Source organism: Coccinella septempunctata, chromosome 7, assembly GCF_907165205.1.
Source record: "Coccinella septempunctata chromosome 7, icCocSept1.1, whole genome shotgun sequence".
NCBI lineage: Eukaryota > Metazoa > Arthropoda > Insecta > Coleoptera > Coccinellidae > Coccinella > Coccinella septempunctata.
The window spans coordinates 12,409,156-12,430,567 of NC_058195.1; the positions used below are offsets into that span (position 1 = coordinate 12,409,156).

At 34.4% G+C, this 21,412-nt stretch overlaps 3 protein-coding genes across 3 annotated transcripts; 1 reads left to right on the plus strand and 2 right to left on the minus strand.

The window, feature by feature from the left end:
• Nucleotides 1–1,086: 1,086 nt before the first annotated feature.
• Nucleotides 1,087–9,278, minus strand: LOC123317051. The gene is made up of 3 exons (XM_044903408.1): nt 9,122–9,278; nt 7,400–7,630; nt 1,087–2,204 (listed from the first exon to the last, which is right to left on the minus strand). The coding sequence occupies exons 1-3, from the start codon at nt 9,174–9,176 to the stop codon at nt 1,978–1,980; spliced, it is 513 nt and encodes a 170-aa protein (XP_044759343.1). The 5' UTR covers nt 9,177–9,278; the 3' UTR covers nt 1,087–1,977.
• Nucleotides 9,279–15,697: 6,419 nt separating this feature from the next.
• LOC123317161 lies at nt 15,698–17,660 on the minus strand. Its single transcript, XM_044903548.1, has 4 exons — nt 17,639–17,660; nt 17,227–17,293; nt 16,141–16,287; nt 15,698–16,079 (listed from the first exon to the last, which is right to left on the minus strand). The coding sequence occupies exons 2-4, from the start codon at nt 17,285–17,287 to the stop codon at nt 15,868–15,870; spliced, it is 420 nt and encodes a 139-aa protein (XP_044759483.1). The 5' UTR covers nt 17,288–17,293; nt 17,639–17,660; the 3' UTR covers nt 15,698–15,867.
• Nucleotides 17,661–18,586: 926 nt separating this feature from the next.
• On the plus strand, nt 18,587–21,219 carry LOC123317160 (peptidyl-prolyl cis-trans isomerase sig-7). The gene is made up of 2 exons (XM_044903547.1): nt 18,587–19,328; nt 19,566–21,219. The coding sequence occupies exons 1-2, from the start codon at nt 18,764–18,766 to the stop codon at nt 20,933–20,935; spliced, it is 1,935 nt and encodes a 644-aa protein (XP_044759482.1). The 5' UTR covers nt 18,587–18,763; the 3' UTR covers nt 20,936–21,219.
• The last annotated feature ends 193 nt before the right edge of the window (nt 21,220–21,412 follow it).

Genomic DNA, 21,412 nt, shown 5'->3' on the forward strand with positions numbered 1-21,412 from the left:
TTAACCCTCTAATGCCCAAGTTTTTTTTCCTTTTTTATAATTATTTCCGTATAGTTTCAAATTAGCTTATGTAATCTACATCTTTTTTTCGCAAATAGTTAACTGATTTACATTAACACCTGTTCTCACAAAATGAACCTATACTGAAGACGGACATGGGCAGAATAATTTTGTATCCACTTATATGCAACCAGTCTCAAGGCGGACTTGGGTATTAGAGGGTTAATTTCGTGAAATTATCACGTTATCTATAACGGCTAAAAGGCCACCTACCGTGGGACATCCTGTATATACAGGGTAAGTCTTTGACTCTTACAAATATTTGAACAGTAGATTCTTGAGGTCAAAAGAAACACTTTTTTCCTTTATCATTTTTACCGAATCGGCTCGGTTTGAAATATACAGGATGTTGAAAAACCATGAAAAATCGAATGAAATGAATTTCGGAATATAGTTTTATATTCATCTGATGAATCTTATTCGAACACAAGATATCACTCACGTCTTCCTGTTTTCTCATTATGACCATTACGTGCCATAAGAATACCAAAAATTCAAAGAACCCAACTCTTGAAACTAAGTTGGACGATATCTAATGAATATTTGAACGTTTTGTAAAATAAAAGTATTCTTCATATTTTCTCGTGTAATGTGCCGTTTTCAAGTAATTTGATGTTCAAAAATCTTTTGAACATCAAATTTTGGAATTTGAAGAATTGCGTATTTTGGCTGAATACAACTCTGTTTAAAAGTTCCACAGATGTGTATTCTGCTAATTATTCTGAGGATATTTTTGTTTTTCCAGGGGTGGCACATCTCATTATGAAAACTTAAAATGGCTACCTATATATATTTTTATAATAAGGGCCGAATAAAAAAATGGTATAGAAAAAAGTATTCCTTTTGACCTCAAGAGTATTCTGTTAAAATATTAGTTCGACTCCAAGACTCACCCTATATACCCATCTCAATATTTAACCTACCTACTCCCTTTGTTCGTGATTTTTTATCACTTATTTGTACGCCACAATGAAGGAGAAAAACTAGTGGAATAGTTTTAAATATTTTATTACTTCCAACATAAAAATATCGAAAACCTTGAAAAAATACGAAAGCAAGCACGATGTTTGTCAAGCCTATTATATATATTATATATAGGTATAGTCTCTAATTGTTAAAAACAGCGTTACTAAGACCTAAGAAAGGGACCAATCAGATGGCTTACACGGGTTTGCCAACTGCCCATTTGACGGTCAATTTCTTAGGTCTTATAATTCTTAAGAGCTTTGCGTGAACCCACACCATATAGCCTGATCGGGATGGTCAATTTTGAAGACTTGATAATCTAACAAAATCTTACAAATGACAGTGTTTCACTCTCTCTGGTTGGGATTGAGAAACGGAACAAAAAAACTAGGAAAACTCGGCATCTCTCAAATATATAAATTTGCATCAGTCATATGATTCTGAACTATCAGTTGACTCAAAAGACGACAAAAGTCATGATTACGAGATAAAAATAATTGTTGGTTGTTGTTGGTTCTCATCTACTGAACGATATTCAGCTGAAACTTTCCAACAAGTAGGAATTCAAAAAAATTCTACTAGCTCTTTTTGGCACAAAACAAACGACCGAGATTTCATAATGTTTTCGATAAACTTACTTGTGTATGGAAAAACAATGAGAAATTTTCACAAAATTATTTCAGAATTCATATTTTCTCCTACTTATGTGAATATGAATTGACCAACTCTCACAGTATTGCTTAAGTGATATTTCTTCATTGCAGTAACTCTAAACTACAAAGCTTACGAGTGCCCCAAACTTAGGTATAGGGTAGTCTTTCATCCACCCTTTTTTTCGGATGTGCAATGCACACAGTCAGCCTGTCTCAGATCAGTTTCATTACAAAACAATCGTCAATCTCAAACTTAAATTACAGCGCAGTTTTAAACACTACTGTTTCCATTTTCATTTTATGTATTGATGAAATTTGTCAGGCAAGTCAGGAGAGTGAGTACTAACAGTCCATAGCTCAAGTGGAGGTTTTTGGAAGAATTGCAGCCGTCTTTGGTGTTACAAAGCTCGCAGAAAGTGGTCCTCAAATTGTTGCTCTGGTGTTTCTTCACTTTATAACAGACGTTTAGGTTTCCAGAATAGGCGAGAAGTTGGCATCCCCTCAGGATAACATGCTTTTCACCCACTGGAACGAAGGAAAAATGAATGTAATATCAAAGATTTTATACAATTCAAAAGATGCGTTTTCAATAAAATTCAACCTTTGATAGATTCACTGCAAAATATGCTATTAGCATTTTTTTTGGCGATTCACTCTTCTAATTCAATTGGGAAACTTAAATTCATAGGTACATTTCTGGAAATTACAGCACGGTATTTTCATTGCATAATTCCAATCTCAGAAATAGATTTCGAACTATAGCAGCTACAAAAAAAACGGATGACATATTCTTTTTTCATGACTAATCCAAATCTGAAAACTGAATCGGCCTATCATTTTTAGATTTCGAGTTATAAACAAAAATTGGGATTTTGATGATTCCGAACAGTTCTCATAACTTTTTTGTCTTTGAAGTTACAGATCTGAAACTTGAACCTTCTTAGGCACCTTCATACGTAGAATCTACCGACAAAAGATTTTTTTCCAATTCAAAAATAACAAATTCAATAAAAGTTTTCATTTAAAAATGATAGTTCACCTAATGATTAAAATTGGAAAAATATTTTGAGCTCATCAGTGGATTCTACGTAAAAAAGTGCCTGTAGAAGGTTCAAGTTTCAGATTTGTGACTTCAAAGACAAAAAAGTAATAGAACTTTACGAAATTGTCAAACTCAAAAACGGAGCATCGTAGGTGGCTGCGGTTTTCACCATTCTTTGTTTCTCCGAAAATGAGCTCGGAAATGTGTCATCCGTTTTCTTCTAGCTGCTATAGTTCTCGAGATCCTCTCAGTAGACAACGAATTTTGCCCACCCTGTATAGCAATCTTACCAAATTATTCTCTCTTAGCTCCAAACAATCCAAAACAAACAAAAAAAACTATGTAGATGGGGTCTATTCTTTATACCCTGTGGTCGAATGAAAACTCAAAACCTCGATTTTCCGGCTTTAAAAGGAAAATGTGGAATATTTCTGATTCGAGGGGGAACAACTTTTCCGCTCTTTACATCCCCGTTGTTTAAGGATTCTCATGATTGTTGTGCGTGAAACACCAAACACCAGATACATCGAACACTAGGAAATCCTAGTACTGAAGGTTAGATCCATTGCTACATGACCCAAGACAACCGCGTCCCTCGCTTCGTCTCTTTCATGCACCTTATTCTTGTTTCTGACTGAACCAGTAGCGTCAAATTTGGCAGCCAGTTGCACAACGTCAGCATACAGGGTGTTTTCTAATTGAGTGTCAATATTTATGGGGGTGATTTTTGGGCCCATTTTAAGAAAAAAACTTTATATGGACATATGTCCTAAACGTCTCACCTTTTGAGATACATCATACATACATTAATCATTTATTATCAATATCTACAATACCACTTCAAATATTTCAATGAAATTTGTCATACATGTATACTATGAATCAAGAGGCATTTTTTAATGTATCACTTTTTCCTTAATTTCAACCAGTGGCGTTCGTACGTAATTTGACCTACCTATTTTGGCAGACATTGATGGTATACCACAGATTTTTCCTGAAATAAAAATTATTTTGGAAATTCCCAATCCTTTCTTAACTAAGTTGATCACTCGACTTTTTTTCAATCCGATTCACGGTTTCCGCTTAAAAAATAAAAACCGTTTCTCCGCATGATCATAAAAATATCCTTATACATACCTACATATGACAATATCACCGTGCAGAGACATAAGTAGATTTCATTTTTTAGATGAAACCCGTGAGTCGGACTAAAAAAATTCAAGAGATGAAATTTGCTCATAATTGAATACAGTCAGTAGCGTGCCACTGACTGTCCAAATAATACCACCTTGTATCTCATAAGGTAAGACGTTTAGGACATATGTTCATATAAAGTTTTCTTCTTAAAATTGGCCCCAAAATCACCCCCATAAATATTGACATACAATTAGGAATCAGCCCTGTATACAGGATACATTTTTCCAGAATGTCCTTCAATAAATAAAACTGCTGTTGTTCGAGCAGAGTCGTTATTTCTGAAATATAATTTTATCATTTCCACCCCTTCTTCTATGGAATACACCATTTTAATTCTGCTAAAAATTTTCAATCTCTTTGACAATTGTAACGTTCTTAAAAACCCAAGATAGTCTAGGATAAATCAAAAACATGGTCCGTCTACTTTTTTGGACAAAAAATGAACAACACAACTACTAAATAACTTTGAAATTTGTCGGAGACGAACAATATTCTCGAGATGAATTCCATATTGCTTGTTTCACTATTTTCGCTATTATTTCATTATCGATGGATATTTTGAAGCGGAAAAAAAGTGAAAACAGTGGAAAAGTTGTTTCCCCTCGAATACGGAGGGAAATCGAGTTGTTAAATTTCGTTGAATCACCCTGTATATTTGTTTGAAATATCAAATCTTGATTCTATTAACCTTTATTCATTTACTCCCACCAATCACAAATTTCTTGATCTTCCCAACAAGAAAATAAACAAATATCTCTTTGGTGGGCCAATCCAGAGCATTATTATGCATTGTTCCCTCCTATCGTAACATTTACTCCATTTATCAACTAATTGGTTCTTCCTCGTAGATTTCCTCTCGCTGTAATGAGCATTCGATCTTCCGAATACAACTCTGGCTTGCTGCCAATAAAAAGTGGTGAAAATGTTGCGGAAAAATAGATCTTTCTCGTTTATCGATCCTGGGAAACGCTTGTATGTAGTAGCCTTTGGCTTTATTAATATCATCCATCGATAAGGTATCGGAAATTCCATTAATCTTTCAATTAACCTTCATTTTAGTCACTGAAATAGAACAATGGGTTGTTCGAGCGGTTTTTCTGATGAACGAAGTATTTTCTTCCAGTATCGTTCAAACATAACCCATGGGATTTAAATACAGGCTATACCCACCCCACAAAAATAATGCTGACTGAATTATGACAAAATAGTGATGATCCAGATCCAGCAAGAATTTGTGTGTGGTCACCTTAACGTTTGCCTTTTTATGTAACAGCACCTGTGACCTGAAAACTTTTTACTGGGAAAACCACGTTTTTTGAATGGTTTTTCACGATCAACTCAAAAACTCAGTGTTTCAATTATAATGAAGTGAATAGCTTAAGAAATAAACGAAACAGTTTTTCGTTAACTATATCTATCATCGTAAGTGCTGCGTTCTGTGTATTTGAAATTTTGAAATAACTTAATTATCGAGATAAATTTCTATAAATGAGGGGATGACACACGTTAGCGTCATAATCAATAGCCTCATTTTTTTACTTCCATGGGAAACTTATCAGATAAGAAAATATAAAAGATATTCCAACGAAATTCTGAACTGATAAATTGCACCGAATGATAAGAAAACGTCTCTGCAGATCACTGAGACTGGGTTAGAGAAAAATTAATTGAGTACTTAAGTATTATCCCAACGTTTCCAATGGGATCATTCAATATACAGCTTGTTCCATCGGTTCACCAATACCTGACACTATATACAGGGTACTGCAATAGTGCGTTAGGCTTCCATAGCTACCAAACCAGAAGTTTTAAGAATTCAGTTGAAAAGCATTCCCTTTGTACTTTCAGTTCTGATTCTCAGGAAATTATTTTCTAATATACGTGGTGTTCCCAAATAAAATTATTCAACAAATGAGTGATTTTTTAAATGGAACACCCCTTATATTTTTGCTTATTTTCAATGCTCTTCAATATTTCTACCATGATGCAAAATATTAGGGATATTTTTCCAACGGTACGGATCTTATTCAGAAAATACTGCAAAATTTCGACGAAACAGTAGTTCAGTAAAAGCCCTTTAATGATTTCCAGAAGCGATAGAAACATGAATTTGATCAGGATTTCTCTTAACTTAAGAATTTGCCTGGTCGTCGTTCCTAAATGATCAACCTCTTTTATACAGGATGTCTGTTATCAATGTCCAAATATGAAGAATTTCAAATTGTTTTTTCTCGATTTTTTCAAATCTATTTTTTTCCATGATGTTGTACACAGTTTAAAACCTTACATTTTTTCAGAAGTAACCAAAGGGCTTTTTTCACTCCTGCGTCCAGCAGGCGCGGAAAATAAAATCAGAACAGAAAATTTTATTTAAATATTGGATATAAAAACAAACGGGCATTGAAAAAGACAAAAAAAATTGTGTTAATCCATTTCATGAATAAAAATTTTTTTGGATGCCGATAAAACTCTGTAATCGTTAGAATACACACGTTACCAATAATACCTATGTATGTGTTACTTATTCGGAGAAACATTATCATTTTCATGTTGAACTTCAAAGATTATGATTTTGGATAGGTTCAAAAGTTTTTCAAAAATTGGTCATTCAGTTTGGTTTCATTATGTGACACATTTTAAATTTCCGTTAGTTAGTTCATTATTCCTGAAATTTCTGGTTGAAATTTCATTTTTCGTGTCTGATGGACACAGGAGTAAAAATAATCCTAAGGTTACTTCTTAAAGAATGTAAGGTTTCAAACTGTGTATATCATCATGGAAAAAAATACATGGTGTTACGTTTGAAAAAATCGAGAAAATACAATTTGAAATTCTTCATAATTGGACATTCATAACGGACACCCTGTATAAGAGAGGTTGATCATTTAGAAACGATGACTAGGCAAAATCTTAAGTTAAAGGAAATCCTGATCAAATTCATGTTTCTATCGCTTCTGGAAATCGGTAAAAGGCTTTTACCGAACTACTGTTTCGTCGAAATTTTGCAGTTTTTTCTGAATAAGATCCGTACCGTTGGAAAAATATCCCTAATATTTTGCATCATGGTAGAGGTATTGAAGAGCATTGAAAATATGCAAAAATATAAGAGGTGTTTCATTTAAAAAATCACTCATTTGTTGAATAATTTTAATTGGGAACACCCTGTGTATTAGAAAATAATTTCCTGAGATGCAGAATTGAAAGTACAAAGGGAATGCTTTTCAACTAAATTTCTAAAACGTCTGGTTTGGCAGCTATGGAAGCCTAACGCACTATTGCAGAACCCTGTATAAGCTAGGGGCGTCAGAATCAGAAGATTTTTTCGTTGTCCATCGTCAGAGCTTTTCCGAAAAGTTAAAAATGAAAAACAAAGCTTCCCAAGAAGCCAGCTTTCATGAAACGATTACTTACTTCAGTAACCTGTTATTTTTTTCAATCATACCATGTTATACCTAATTCTGGTTTTGCGACAAAAACATACCTAAAGTTATTTGTTTCAAACAAGTCGTGGGCTCCATAGGATCAAGTGCGCTTAGTTCTACCTCGAATATTTCTCTGAAATCAGGATCTATTTCCTTAGCTAAGTTGAGTGTATCGTTCAGAGATGATTTGTTGCAGAGTTTCCTTGGGATATTGTATTTTTCTGGCTGCTCACATGCTTTGTGGTCCTTAATTGTAGAGCATGTGTAACATTCGATAGCCATGGTAAAATCTGAAAAAGGATTGGTAAAGAATTGATCCGCAGGTCTTGATAGGTGTATCTGTATAGGTTACAATTGCCTTCATGTAACTTGAAATAGATTATACGATTTTCACAAAATGAGTTTTTAAACCACGAGACGGCAATATTAGGTTTTTTCATAAAATTCTAATTAAAAAAACGCTACACTTTCGCTGAAGTACTTTTGGTATCATATATCATTCGATAGTATTTGGTCTACTGTATCGTGTGCTGTGACGTTTGATTCACGAGTTTTGGGACACCCTGTAGGTAAAAATTTACTATATATATTGAAGATTGAAGGCATATCTTATATATGAATGCGCGTTATTATTTTGCATAACAACAAAATTGGTATATTGCAAAAATTAAGGCAGATAAGTGAAAAAAATTAATCATGTAAGGTACAATATAATATACAGGCTATTTCTTGTATTGAGAGAACAAACAAACAAGTCAGATTCCTTGGGTAATTTTAAGAAAAAAAGTTCCACAAACATGGGATCGCAAACGTTTCGTTTTCGAGATACAGGGTGTTGAAGTTTGAATTTCTGAAGTGGTATTGAAACAAGTTATGAAAACACATTCATTATTAGGAATAGCTAGTTTAATTTGATGTGCGAAGTCGAAACTAAGAATGAATTTATTCACCACAGCCTACTAACTGAATTTTTACGACAATTTGGATTTTTCATAGGATTTCGAGAGAATGGTTCAAAATTTTTTTCTCGAAATCGGTAGCAGATACGACAAAATTGCAAGTGACCATAAAGTTTAATATAACAACGAGGCTTCTTTTTAAATTTTTTCAAATTAACAGAGTGGCTCACCAAAAAAAAACTGAATGAAAACAGGGGACTGTGTTTCATGAAAAATATCACCCTGTAGATTTGCTATCAAAATTGCATGTCACATGATGTGAACTCCCAATTGTAATATTTATGGCAAACTTTAACACCCTGTATCTCGAAAACGAAACGTTTGCGATCCCATGTGTATAGAACTTTTTTCTTAAGATTACTTGAGGAATTTCCCCAGTTCATTTGTACCTCCAATTCAGGAACACCCTGTATAATGTAAGTATAATTTATTATTTATCATAACTATTATATTATTATTATTATTGAATACTGCTAAACTTCCAAACAAATTTTCTAATTAATAAATGTGGAATATGGTTTGTACTTAATATTTATATTTTTATCATAAAAAAAATATGCGTAGTAGCGTAGTATAGGGCGTACCATTTCTACGTACATAATAATATACTATAATAAATCGGCCTCATTTACTACAACTTTTTGGAACAAATAATCAATATTCAATATATCAAATAATATTCTGGGGATATCCGAAAAGTACCAATATTTTTATTGCCTCTTGTGCATATTTAAGCGCATTAAGTTAACGACGCATTTTTCGAATTTCACACAAATATATTATAACTACGGTTGGATTAATCTGTTCAATTCATTTACTCACCTGCAAAAAAACTGATCATCCACACGCGAAATACCAATTCAACTATTTTAACCATATCAAAATCTAATTACTTAAACTACAAGATCTAAGACTAGGGACCCCTACAAGTAAACAATGTGCGCGAAACTGACTTCGCGGAATCATTGTGGATCTCAACAGTGAACTACCCGACATTTCGGCGTCACCTATTTACAGAAAGAGAACAGGGTCGTCGACAAGCTGCTGGGGGGTGATTTTTAAGGGTTGCTCGCAACGGACGTGATATAAACGAAGATGCAGCGTGAACTTTTCATGAAGTATTTTGGTTACATTCTCTATACTTGTCGCTTTGTAAACATCAAGAATACTGCATTTTTCATGGCGAAATTTCGAAAATCATCGAAATATTCGATTTTCTACTTTCCGCAAAGAAGGTTAAAAAAAGTATGAGGATCTAACTTATCCACAATAACATAATACATAATCGCCCATTGATAGTCACAGCGAGTAAGTCAGTTAACTAAGTGACATAGAAAATAAAACACCCAGCATTATAATAAAGTGTTGGAGCTCCCCTATGTCTTATAGACTAAGCAACACGAGGGCATACTTTCTTATAAGATAGTCGATTTTCCCTTGAGAAATCTCTTTCAAAACTTGCGGAACAAGAAAGGTCACGTGTACATTCTCGAGCTTAGTGGATGTTTTATTTTGAAGCTAAATGATTCAAGAATAACGTAGATTCAGGGGACTTGGGACGATTGTTGAATTCAACTTGTCATATTTTCAAAACGGTAACCTATTTTTATCTGAAAAAGAGGTTCGAATATGCTCAATCACTCAGACTATTGATTAGGATATATAGGTACCATGCTTCAGAATTCGGATATAAATTTTGAAAAAAATAAAATATACTTGTCCCAAGACACCCATACCGATTTGGGAGGCTTGGGACAGATGCTAAAATCTATTGATTTCCTAACTCTCAAATGAAATAGGTGACTTGGGACGGTGTATAGTTTTGAAAAATTAGAATTTTATTTTATTTTAGGTTACATAGTTGGAATTCGGTAAGGCAATTAAATGATAAACCCCTCCTAGGTAGAACGGTGTTGTCTCGAAGACGTCTTCATTAGGTCTTTATTGGTCTTCGACGTCACTCGGACGTACAATAACGTATCTGAGACGTCAATTCATGTACGCTAGTAAGACGTCGTAAAATAACGTCTCCGAGACGTCAATTCAAGTGGGCTAGTAAGACGTCACACAAAAGACGTCTGAATAACGTTATTCTCAGACCACTCTGAGACTTTAGACTTATAATTTTTTTAAGGTTCGATATATATCGGACAGTTTGAATATAGATATGTAGATATGAAACATAAACGGATAACGTCCGTTAAATTATAAATCGCTATATTCATATCCTTTAGATTCAAGGAAGATGAAATTATTTGCAGTCAAAAGCCTGAAAAAAATATGACTAGCTATCCTGTTCCATTTATCCTATGTAAATGCATGTATTAACGCATTGACAATTGATCTTTTGCTTCATTTCCGTTAGTACATAGTCTTGAAAATAACTTTTTCTGACAGACTTTTTCATGATACTCAATACCAATAATACCAACATCTTACACAGCCTCGACGGCCGTAATGGCAGCGCACTCGGCTAGGATGCCGGAGGTAGCGGGTTCGAATCCCGCCGATATCATAGGATGTTTGTGGGTGTATTGTACCTAGGATTTCAAATAATGTATGCTGATATGCTCGAACACAAGGCCAGGGGGAAGAAAAAAAAAACATGTTGGTTTATGTTTCATTTTTATCCATGAAATTCTAAAATTTTCTGAGAAATACTGACGTCCTCAGTACGTAAGAAAGACGTACGCAAGACGTAAAAGTACCGAATAATCGTCTTCCAAATTCGTCTTCAAGACGTCACCGTAAGACGTCTTCAGGCTGTGACATATTAACGTCACCATAAGGTTTCACTGACGTCACCAAGTTGGTCACCATACGTCCGAACATGACCAACCAAAGACGTCTTGAAGACTAAAATTTCTACCTGGGGCTATTACTCTTTGCTATTACAGCGAAAGTAAATATATTGCAACTCAAATGTGAAAAAACTGAACAAAACAAGGGAACTTTGATTTCTTTCATTTTTTTTATGATTTCTTCGTGGAAATAACGTAAATTTTAATATCCTGCGAAATATCGGCATATTTCCTGCTGCCAATGCGCCGCTTGTATCTATTCGGCATTGTCCCAAGTCACCGTATGAAACAACAAAATAAATTAATGAGATCCGTGTTGCCGTTTGATTTGTAAACAACCTTGTTTCATGACATATCTAATATCCCAATAACCCACGTATACAGAAGAAAAAATTTCACATGCACAAAGTGAAAAACATGTACAAGACACTAGAAAGTATAAGGGCCATGAAAAAATCATTTTTACTCTCCTGAACTGGTTAATTTTTCCTGTCAATCCAAAAGCTCTGGTCACGGCAAACTCAACAGGAATTAATTGTTAAACTAACCGAGAAGACGCTACACAATCTTTGTCCCGTCACTCATAAATGGTAAGAAACAAAGAAACTTGCAAGGGGGGTAATTGTCCCAAGTTACAGGAGTGTCCTAATTCACCCCAAATCTACCGGTAACAGAAAAAAAAATCTGACACTTTCAGCCAACCGAAACAATAAAAATTGGCCATATAAAGGTCACAGAAATCAGTTTTTTTGAATTATCTCCTCTCCTGGTCTTCAAATTGTTTTCGCATTCATTATAAAAGTTGTAGAGCATGACATTTTCTACAAATTTCGTTCGAAGCAATTTTTTCTACGTTCGAACGTTTTTCAGAAATAATCCGATGAATGTACATTACACTGGTATTCTACATTAACCTTGCTCTTTCGCATCTAGCTTAAAAACGGTTTAGAGTCTAAAAAATTCCTTTAGACAAAAGCTGTATAGAATTTTATCATCTACCACTTTTATAATGAATACAAAAACGATTAGAGATACAGAAAGGGAGATATCAAAAAAAATGCTTTATTATCATCTTCATACTGTCAGATTGAGAGACCCTTCCTGATTTGTGTCAGATCAATAGGACAATACGTCTACAACACCGAAATTAACCATCTGTTTGAAAATCGATTATTTTTCTGCATTTTCAAAGGACCGCTGTGACCTTCAGTCACGTCCGAATCGTCTGTCTTTTGAAAAGTAGCATCTTTTAGGTCAAATTAACATAGCCTCTGAAAATCTGACACACACACTGTCAGATTAACATGAATTTATTATCAGAGACACATAGGGCTATCATCTGACACGCTCGAGTATGTACACCTGACGATTTTTTTCACATCTTTGAAAACCTGCAGACGCTTTCCCCACCGCTTAAAATGCATACATCATAGAACCTTTTTTTCTTTCTACCATCTCATCTTGAAAATCCACTAGGTCTCCACGACGCTCGAGTAAATCCCGATTTAGCATCATGGGCTCCCCAACTATGAGTGATAGACCCCTTCTTTTTCGAGCAGGAAAATGTCAGTAACTTCTCAGCATTTCGATGTTGGAAACATTCCCACATTTCCTACAGTTTGAATCGAACAAAATTTCTGAAGAACACGATCTGGGTGATATCTGGATACACCAGGATGGAGCTACAGCCCAAACAGCTCGAAATTACTCACAAGAAGTATAGGATAGGAATTGTGTGGCAGCTGCTTTGATTTTGCCATTTTTTCTTCAAACTCATTGAAAGCGACAACTGTACTTGAAGATCGCAATTTGCTCATACATTTTTCAACCAAAGTTAGATTGTAAACATTCTTTCATGCGCTAGTTTATATCTCGCCGTTTTCACATGAATACAAATCTTTGCTTGCTTTCAAAGTACTGTCGTTTTCGCCCACACAACGTGGGAGAAACCCTATATCTGATTACTTGAAGGCAATCAATTTTACTAAACGCATATCTTGTTGGGAATAGCTTCATTGGGTTTCCTACATTGACATTTCTTTCTACCCGGCACAGTGGCGTCCCTGTATAAGGGAATGTTCACTCAAATGGAAAATGAAATTTTAGAAATTGATAGCGCTATAACTAGGGATTTAGCGCTTAAGGCGAGGTTTTATAGACTGGAGCTACTCTACAGTGTGACCCACAATTGAATTAAAAAAATCAGAGGTATATTATACGTCGCAATAGGACAAAACATTATGATGCTTCATCTGTGAAGGCTCTGTACTCCAAATACAAGTGAACACAGTTATTTTTCTGAAACTGATTTTTTTCAATAACTCGATCCAATTAGGTTATACCTAAATACTGGGTGGCAATGCATGGATCATGGCTGGGAACAGTAAGTGGAAATTTGTGCACTTATCAGATTTTTGAGCTCTAAAAGAGTTTATGATGGAGAGATTGACCCAGGTCAAATCGAAGTGTTACTGGGGGAGGGGTTAGCAAAACGCACTTAATTTTTTCTGGGGTCTGGGGTGTCTGGGGACATTTTCGGTATTTTGAAAACAAAATTCCTTCCTTAGTATGCACTGCTTTCGAGGTAAATCTATTCTACAAATTAATTTTAATTCTGGAAGTATAGTATGAAATTTGTTAATCTTAAACTCTCCACAGAAGCACCCTTGCATGTTGAAGTATGCAAACACATCAATCAAGGCTTGATTGTCGCATCCAAGTTGAAAAAGGAACCATTAAACAAGGACAAGGAGCGAATTATATCAGGAAGTCACAACTAAATAACAGTTTTAATGCCATACATAAACTGTTTACCCTGCTTACTCTCTTCATTCCAGAAACTCTGCATTCTGAATATTACAATCGGTCACGTAACGTTATTCCTTTATCATGTTAAATTAATTATCCAGTATCTTGGGATGTGGGTAAAATAAATCTTGATAAAGATGAACTTACCGGTGCATACTATGGATATCGAAATAGTTACTTTCCTAAGCCCTCGTCCACACTGAAAAGAAGATCGAAGGCACATAGCACTTTTTTTGGATGTTGATGTAAAACAGTAACATCATTCAACTGAGTTGGGATCATTTTACCGTCTGTTGTCTTTCAAAATTTTATTCTCTACACATTTGAAAAATTCACCTCTTATAATATTCGATTTCTAATGATGTTAGGGTCAGTTATATCATTATTATTTTTTATAGACCAATGAGTTTGCTGCTCACAGTACTACCTGTAGGTTCGGGTGACTTGGGACAGTCTTGTAACTTGGGACAATTACCCCCCTTGCAGATTTCTTTGTTTCTTACCATTTATGAGTGAAAGGACAAACTTAATAGATTGTATAGCGTCTTTTCGGTTAGTTCAACAATTAATTCCTGTTGAGTTTGTCGTGACCAGAACGTTTGAATTGACAGGAAAAATTTAACGAATTCAGGAGAGTAAAAGCGCGTTTTTTTATGGCCCTTATACTTTTCTAGTGTCCTGTATATGTGTTTCACTTTGTGCTTGTGGAATTTTTTTTGTCTGGATACGTGGGATATTGGGTTATTAGATATGTTATGAAACAAGGTTGTTTACAAATCAAACGGCAACACGGATCTGTTTCATTTATTTTGTTGTTTCATAGGGTGACTTGGGACAATGCCGAATTGATACTAGCGGCGCATTGCAGCAAGAAATATGCCGATTTTTCGCAGGATATTATTGTTTACGTTATTTCCACTAAGAAATCACCATAGAATGAAACAAATCAAAGTTCCCTTGTTTTGCTCAGTTTTTTCACATTTGAGTTGCAATATATATTTACTTTCGCTGTAATAGGGGTTTATCAATTGATTTCCTCACCGAATTTCAACTATATAATCACAAATTCTAATTTCTTAAAACTATACACCGTCCGAAGTCACCTATTTCATTTGAGAGTTGAGAAATCAATAGATTGTAACTTGTATCCCAAGCCTACCAAATCGGTGGGTGACTTGGGACAAGTATATTTTATTTTTTTCAAAATTTATATCCGAATGCTGAAGCATGGTATATATCCAAATCAATAGTCTGAGTCATTAAGCATATTCGAACCCCTTTTTCAGACAAAAATAGGTCACCGTTTTGAAAATATGACAAGATGAATTCAACAAACGTCCCAAGTCACCCGAATCTACGGTATCTAACGGTGCATACTATGGATATCGAAATAGTTACTTTCCTAAGCCCTCGTCCACACTGAATAGGAGATTGAACGCACATAAATATATAGCATTTTTATGGATGCATGTTGATATAAAACAGTAATATAATTCAACAGAGTTGGGATCTTTTTACCCGTTTTGAAGCGAAACCCTCTATCGTCTTTCAAAAGTTATAATGTTGTATATAAGGTCTAAATGGTTGGAAGTTTATTCTCTACTCATTGCAAAAATCCGCCTCTGTTATGATATCAGATTCCTAATGACGCGAGGGTCAGTTACTTATTTCATTATTATTTTTTAGAGACCAATCAGTTTGCTGCCCACAGTACTACTCGAAAGATTAATATACAATAAAATTATAAACAGAATAGAAGTAGAACAGAATTCACTAAACATACTAAAACTAAAAAATTATAAGTTTTTATTCGGGAAAAATTATGTCAACTTTCCATTAGGCATGGAATAGAGTAAACACCATATCCAACACATTAAAAAAAATTAAATTGTTGTAATGTCTTCCTTATAGCATATCAAAAAATGATTTCAATAATTGTATTAATAATTTTCAATCCATTCATATATACAGAAGGAAAGCAACTACAGCAACCAAACATGCACTAAAACTATATTCTGTACGATATGAGGTGTTGCAAGCGTCTCCAAAACATTGGCAGTTCCTTTCCTTCTTGAAATCAGTGTCTGCCCTCCAACAATGATCCTTGGGCTCCTTGTGAAGGATCCATCCGCAACTCCTTCTAACTCGCTCGGTTTTCTCGTCATTCTCAACTAGGAATCCCAAAAAATTAAATTATTAAGGGGGCACAATGTTAACTTATCGGTTGCTCACGTTGTTGATATAATTTTCGGCAGAATGTCACATTTCCCTCGAGTTTTGGACATTCCTTGTAATGTTCTGAATCCGTGTCGTTATTTTTTAGCGTCAGGCATTCTGGATTGTCGAAAGAGTTGCATTGGAAACATTTCAGTGCGTATACTGAAACAAATGTGAATAATAAAAATGTTTTTCTGATTTTGACATAGGAATTGACACTTTTTAAAACTAATATACTCAAAAACTGTTTTTTTACAAGAAAATACAAGAGACCATATTTGTTCTGAATGAATGAAGTGCTCAAAAACTAATTTTTCAACGATATAAACTGACAAATTTCAGGTGTGGCTTTTTTTATTTCTACCCTTTGCAATTGCAGAGAAACACCACCAAATTTTTTTTTATTATTTCTCGGTCTCATAAAATATCTGTCATATCTCTCAGTTCTCTGGTTTCTGAGAAAAAAAAATAAAAACTGCTATTCAGGTGGGAAGGGCAATATCTCAGGAGACTGTATATCTAAGCAGGGGCTGCTCAGAAACATTATAAGATAGCTGATAGACCCACACAATTGTCAAGGAATCCCCTTTACATTTTTTCGTAACTATTCATTTACATCCTGCAAACATCGGAAATTTGTGTGGGTGTTTTATCTGTCTCATCATAAGTCATAACATAACTATCTAACAACTGCATGAGTTAAGATGGACTAGTTTTTGTAATGAAATTTTGGATAGCGTGAAACAAATAATTCATTACAGATTATTACAGCTTCAAAGTAGCAAAAGCAATTTCACAGAAATGTGCTAAATGAAAAAATTCAAAATTTTCTTCAACAAATTCCTAGTTTTAATGGTTATACAAAAAATAGTATATTTTTATCATGGCTGCGTAATTCTGGAGTACCTACATATATTTATATTCTCCTTAAATTTGGTATACAGCTTCTGTAAACTGTGCAAGCAACTACATAATTAATGAATCATTTTTCTATGGCAAAATTTTTAATCAGCAATGGATTTCGGAAATTTTTGCCATAGTCAGGCTGTATGAAAATGGATATAACATTAACTCAAGGGTTATTTTTGTAAGCTTTCTTACCTGCTGTCAAAAAATAAAACAATAATAAGACGCTAACTTGAAAAATTGTAGAAATTTGCATGTCGATCTGAAAAAAAAACCTTGATTAAAATAAATCGAACATCAAGCTAGATTTTAAAGATACATATACACTGTTTATACATAATTACTGAAATGTATGTCATTGACTTCAAAATACATACAAATTTGAATTCAATTAATTTAACATTTCTTAACCCCTATAAGTTAACACGGTTTATGAAGAAACCATCAATGACTAAATCATCTCAAGCATCAGAAGAAATATTCATTTCTGGCACAAAAACTTAGGGTTGCATAATTTGAAATTAAAATTGACCTATTCGAGCATTTTTTCCAATAGTATGTGAGCAAGGTATGAATTTTTACTCACTCTGTAGTTTCATATACGTACGGTCAGAAAATCGTAAAATCCTAAGATCAATAATTCGATAAGTACTTGTAAATCTCACCTCATTCAATTTTCAGAAAACAACCAGATTCATATGTCACAACTGGATTACGAACACTGTTGTTCATTCATGATAAAGAATAAGTAAGAATTCGATTGATAAAAATGAACCTAATGTACAACCTCATATCTTGAGGTTACAGTTCAAGCCCAAACTATAAATATTCAATAGAGATGTTTATGTGAATATTTCACGAGTTCGGCTTACTTATTTATGTCGATAATGATACTCGAAAGAAATGCGAATGGAGCACTATTTGTTAGTATACAATAAAAAATTAGATATTAAAAAAAGAAAATAAACACATTTAGTCAGGAATTGGTAATGAAGCAAGAAAATTATTGGTCAAGTAGGCTATGAAATTTCGAATATTGATTTAGGTATGTATCTAAAGACCAATAAGCGTTTGAAGCTAAATTACCAGTTTTCTGTCCCATTGATAAGATTCCTAGGAACAAGTTCATTATTATTTTGCTTTATATCGGTTATTTTCAAATTTTGAGCCACAAGAGTAGTATCAAATGTTAAAAATCAATTCTGTCCAGCTGGTCCTCAACATTCTAATTTCCGAATAGAAAAAGCTAGGTAGAATTTGAAATTTTCATTGAGGTCGCGTACTTGTTAAAGTACGCAAAATCTGGCCGACGGTTTCGGAGTTATAGGCATCTTCAATTAAATTTGAACAGAGCGCCGCATAAACTCTTGATTCAATCCGTGCAAGTGCAGGAGACCGGTTGTGGTTGTCTCTGGTCCGTTCTTTCCTCATTTTTTTGAATAACATAGTAATCATTCATTTTCTGAAATTTAAGTCTTCATTAAAAACTATGGAAGTGGGAAATCCACGTAACTGGTATCCGTTACGTTTTTAGAAGAAGAAGAACAGTAACCTATGGTGACTCTCTCTGTGATAAGTTGTCCCTGTTAACCTCACTTTCAAAGAATGTCAAAGAGGGAAAACAAAACAATTTGATGCTTTTATTAACTGCTGCCGACCCTGTGGCCCCCACAAACCTGTCTTGAACCCTTTGTTTTTTGTGCTTAGTTAAGAAAATAAACATTAGTTCATTATGTCTGTTGTTGTCGAAACAACACTTGGTGATATAACAGTGGATTTATTCATCAAAGAACGCCCCAGAGCTTGCTTGAATTTCTTAAAACTTTGTAAAATCAAGTATTACAATTATAATTTATTCCATACCGTCACCAGAAGGTTTATTGCTCAAACTGGAGACCCTACGGGTAGTCGAAGTGGAGGAGAATCCATATTTGGTGTGCTAGATGGACCCCTGAAAAGATTTTTTGTTGCTGAAACTAAACCACGTATCAAGCACACGATCAGAGGGTTGATTTCTTTTGTGGGTAATGAAGAAAATATGATTGGTTCCCAATTCTTCTTCACCTTGGCTGATGACCTAACATATTTAGATGAAAAGCATTGTGTTTTTGGGGAAGTGGCAGAAGGGTTAGATGTGTTGGAATTAATAAATGAGGCCATCTGTGATTCAGATGATCGGCCATATCAGGATATCCGTATTACTCACACAGTAATCTTGGACGATCCACTTCCTGATTTGGAAAAAATGGTCATTCCTTCTAGATCACCATCACCGTCAGCTGAGAGATTACAAGGAGGTAAATTTGTTTCTATGAATACTTTTTCAACATATTGTTAATAACTCGTGCTACAATAGACCGCTTGGTCGCAGTGGCAGGTTTGGGTTTATCCGTCCAACACACCCAGCAATCAGTAATCAGTAATAACTTGAATAAAATGGTACAAATTAAATCAGAGAATATCATTGAGAACGGAAGGTTGAATAATAAGCTATGTTTTTCGAGACCCAACTCAATAGTTATATTCCATTTCAGGTCGCATTGCTGCAGATGAGGAAATCGATGAAATTGCTGGCAAATCAGCAGAAGAAATAAATGAAATGATAGCTGAAAGAGAAGCAAAGGCCAGAGCTACAATCCTAGAAATGGTTGGAGACCTTCCAGATGCGGATATGGCACCCCCTGAAAACGTGCTCTTTGTTTGCAAGCTTAATCCAGTCACTTCAGATGATGACCTTGAAATCATATTCAGCCGATTCGGAAAAATAAAATCTTGCGAAGTTATTAGAGATCATAAGACTGGTGATTCACTTCAGTATGCTTTTATTGAGTTTGAGGATAAGAAATCCTGTGAAGAGGCATATTTTAAAATGGATAATGTTCTCATAGACGACAGAAGAATCCATGTTGACTTCAGTCAGTCAGTCTCAAAAGTGAAATGGATGGGTAAGGGCAGAGGTGTCAAACATTTCACGGAAAATGGTTCAAAAAAAAAACATGATTTGAAAGAAACGAGCTACAACGATGATAACCAATCGGAAAAATATAGTAAATCTGGAAGAAAAAGATTATCAAGACCTGAATATGATAATGGTGGGAAATATCATCAAAAAAATAGAAGTCCCACTAGAGGACATAGAAGAATGCGAAAGAGTAGAAGTAGATCGCTAACACCCAAATTCAGCAAAAAAAAGAGCAGAAGAAGTAGATCAAGGAGCTCAAATGGTAGGTCATCATCACCAAAACATAATAACAATGAAAAAGGTCGATCCCTTTTATCAGATAAGAGATACGAGAGGAATACCAAAAGGGGTAGGTCTCGAACACCTGAAAACAATAAAACAGAAAAAAGAACTAGACCTTCATCATCTGACCACAAGAAAGGCTATAATGAGGTTAAAATTAAATCCAGAAGTAGAAAAAGTAGGTCTCCCTCATATAAGAAAACAAAACATAGGAAAAGCAGGCCAAGTAGTACTGACAGCAGTGTATCATCTTCAACCAGTGAAAGTAGTACATCAGATTCGTCTGAACATGGTGAAAGCAGAAAAAACAGAAAGGGTAGATCAAGGAGTAGAACAAGTAGATCTTCCTCACCTGAAACAAAAAAAAATTACAAAAAAAATATAAACAAGGAAAGATCGCATGATAGAGGTGATGAAAAACATAAGAGGTCAGGGAGTTCTAAATATATGTCCGCATCTAAATCTCACAAGAGAACAGCTGAAGAAAGCAGATTGAGAAGTAGAAGTAGATCTCAAACGCCTAGAATTAAAAAAACAAAAAATAGAAGAAGTAGATCAAGGAATAGTAGGTCACTTACACCTCAGTATAAGAAAAGAAAAGAGAGCTCAAGAAGCAGTGAAAAATCTACATCTGACAAATACAAAAAATATAGAAAATAGTGTATATAATAAAAATTACTGTGATGAAGAAATTTGTACTAGTGATGCATAAAAAGAAGGCTTAAAACAGGAAAGAGAGGTGAATGAAGATTCTGAAGCTTAGATTAGAAGTAAGAAATTGGATATAAGGAGAATGTTTTCAAACTTCATTGTTGAATGATGTTAGGCTATTTTTTTATGGAAATTTTTTTATTCAGTCCATATTTTCCTGAAAAATAAAAAGTATAGGTAATAATAGATGTCAGAGCTAAGCAAATTTAGCAATAAATTCAATTAAACAAGAATTTTCATCATTTTCTGAACCCTACCCTTTGATTTGTATGTTTCACATGCATTAAGAGGTAACAAATGAAAGCTCTAATTAGAAGTAGTAAAAAAGTATTTTGAAAAAGTGGGTTTTTTAATGACAGAAGGTAGAACTTTTCAAAATTTCACCTAAAATCGCCAATGTGAAATGAATTCAAGAAGGAAGAGTTA

Bases quoted from the DNA above. Each gene is read 5' to 3' on its own strand.
- LOC123317161 (XM_044903548.1), bottom strand. From the start codon at position 17,287: ATGCAAATTTCTACAATTTTTCAAGTTAGCGTCTTATTATTGTTTTAT. The intron at 16,288-17,226 runs GTAAGAAAGCTT...CATTTGTTTCAG, and splicing joins GTTTTATTTTTTGACAGCAG to TATACGCACTGAAATGTTTC. The intron at 16,080-16,140 runs GTGAGCAACCGA...TGGGATTCCTAG, and splicing joins CCGAAAATTATATCAACAAC to TTGAGAATGACGAGAAAACC.
- LOC123317051 (XM_044903408.1), bottom strand. From the start codon at position 9,176: ATGGTTAAAATAGTTGAATTGGTATTTCGCGTGTGGATGATCAGTTTT. The intron at 7,631-9,121 runs GTGAGTAAATGA...ATCCTTTTTCAG, and splicing joins GATGATCAGTTTTTTTGCAG to ATTTTACCATGGCTATCGAA. The intron at 2,205-7,399 runs GTATGTTTTTGT...CCTTCGTTCCAG, and splicing joins TTTGAAACAAATAACTTTAG to TGGGTGAAAAGCATGTTATC.
- LOC123317160 (XM_044903547.1), top strand. From the start codon at position 18,764: ATGTCTGTTGTTGTCGAAACAACACTTGGTGATATAACAGTGGATTTA. The intron at 19,329-19,565 runs GTAAATTTGTTT...ATTCCATTTCAG, and splicing joins AGCTGAGAGATTACAAGGAG to GTCGCATTGCTGCAGATGAG.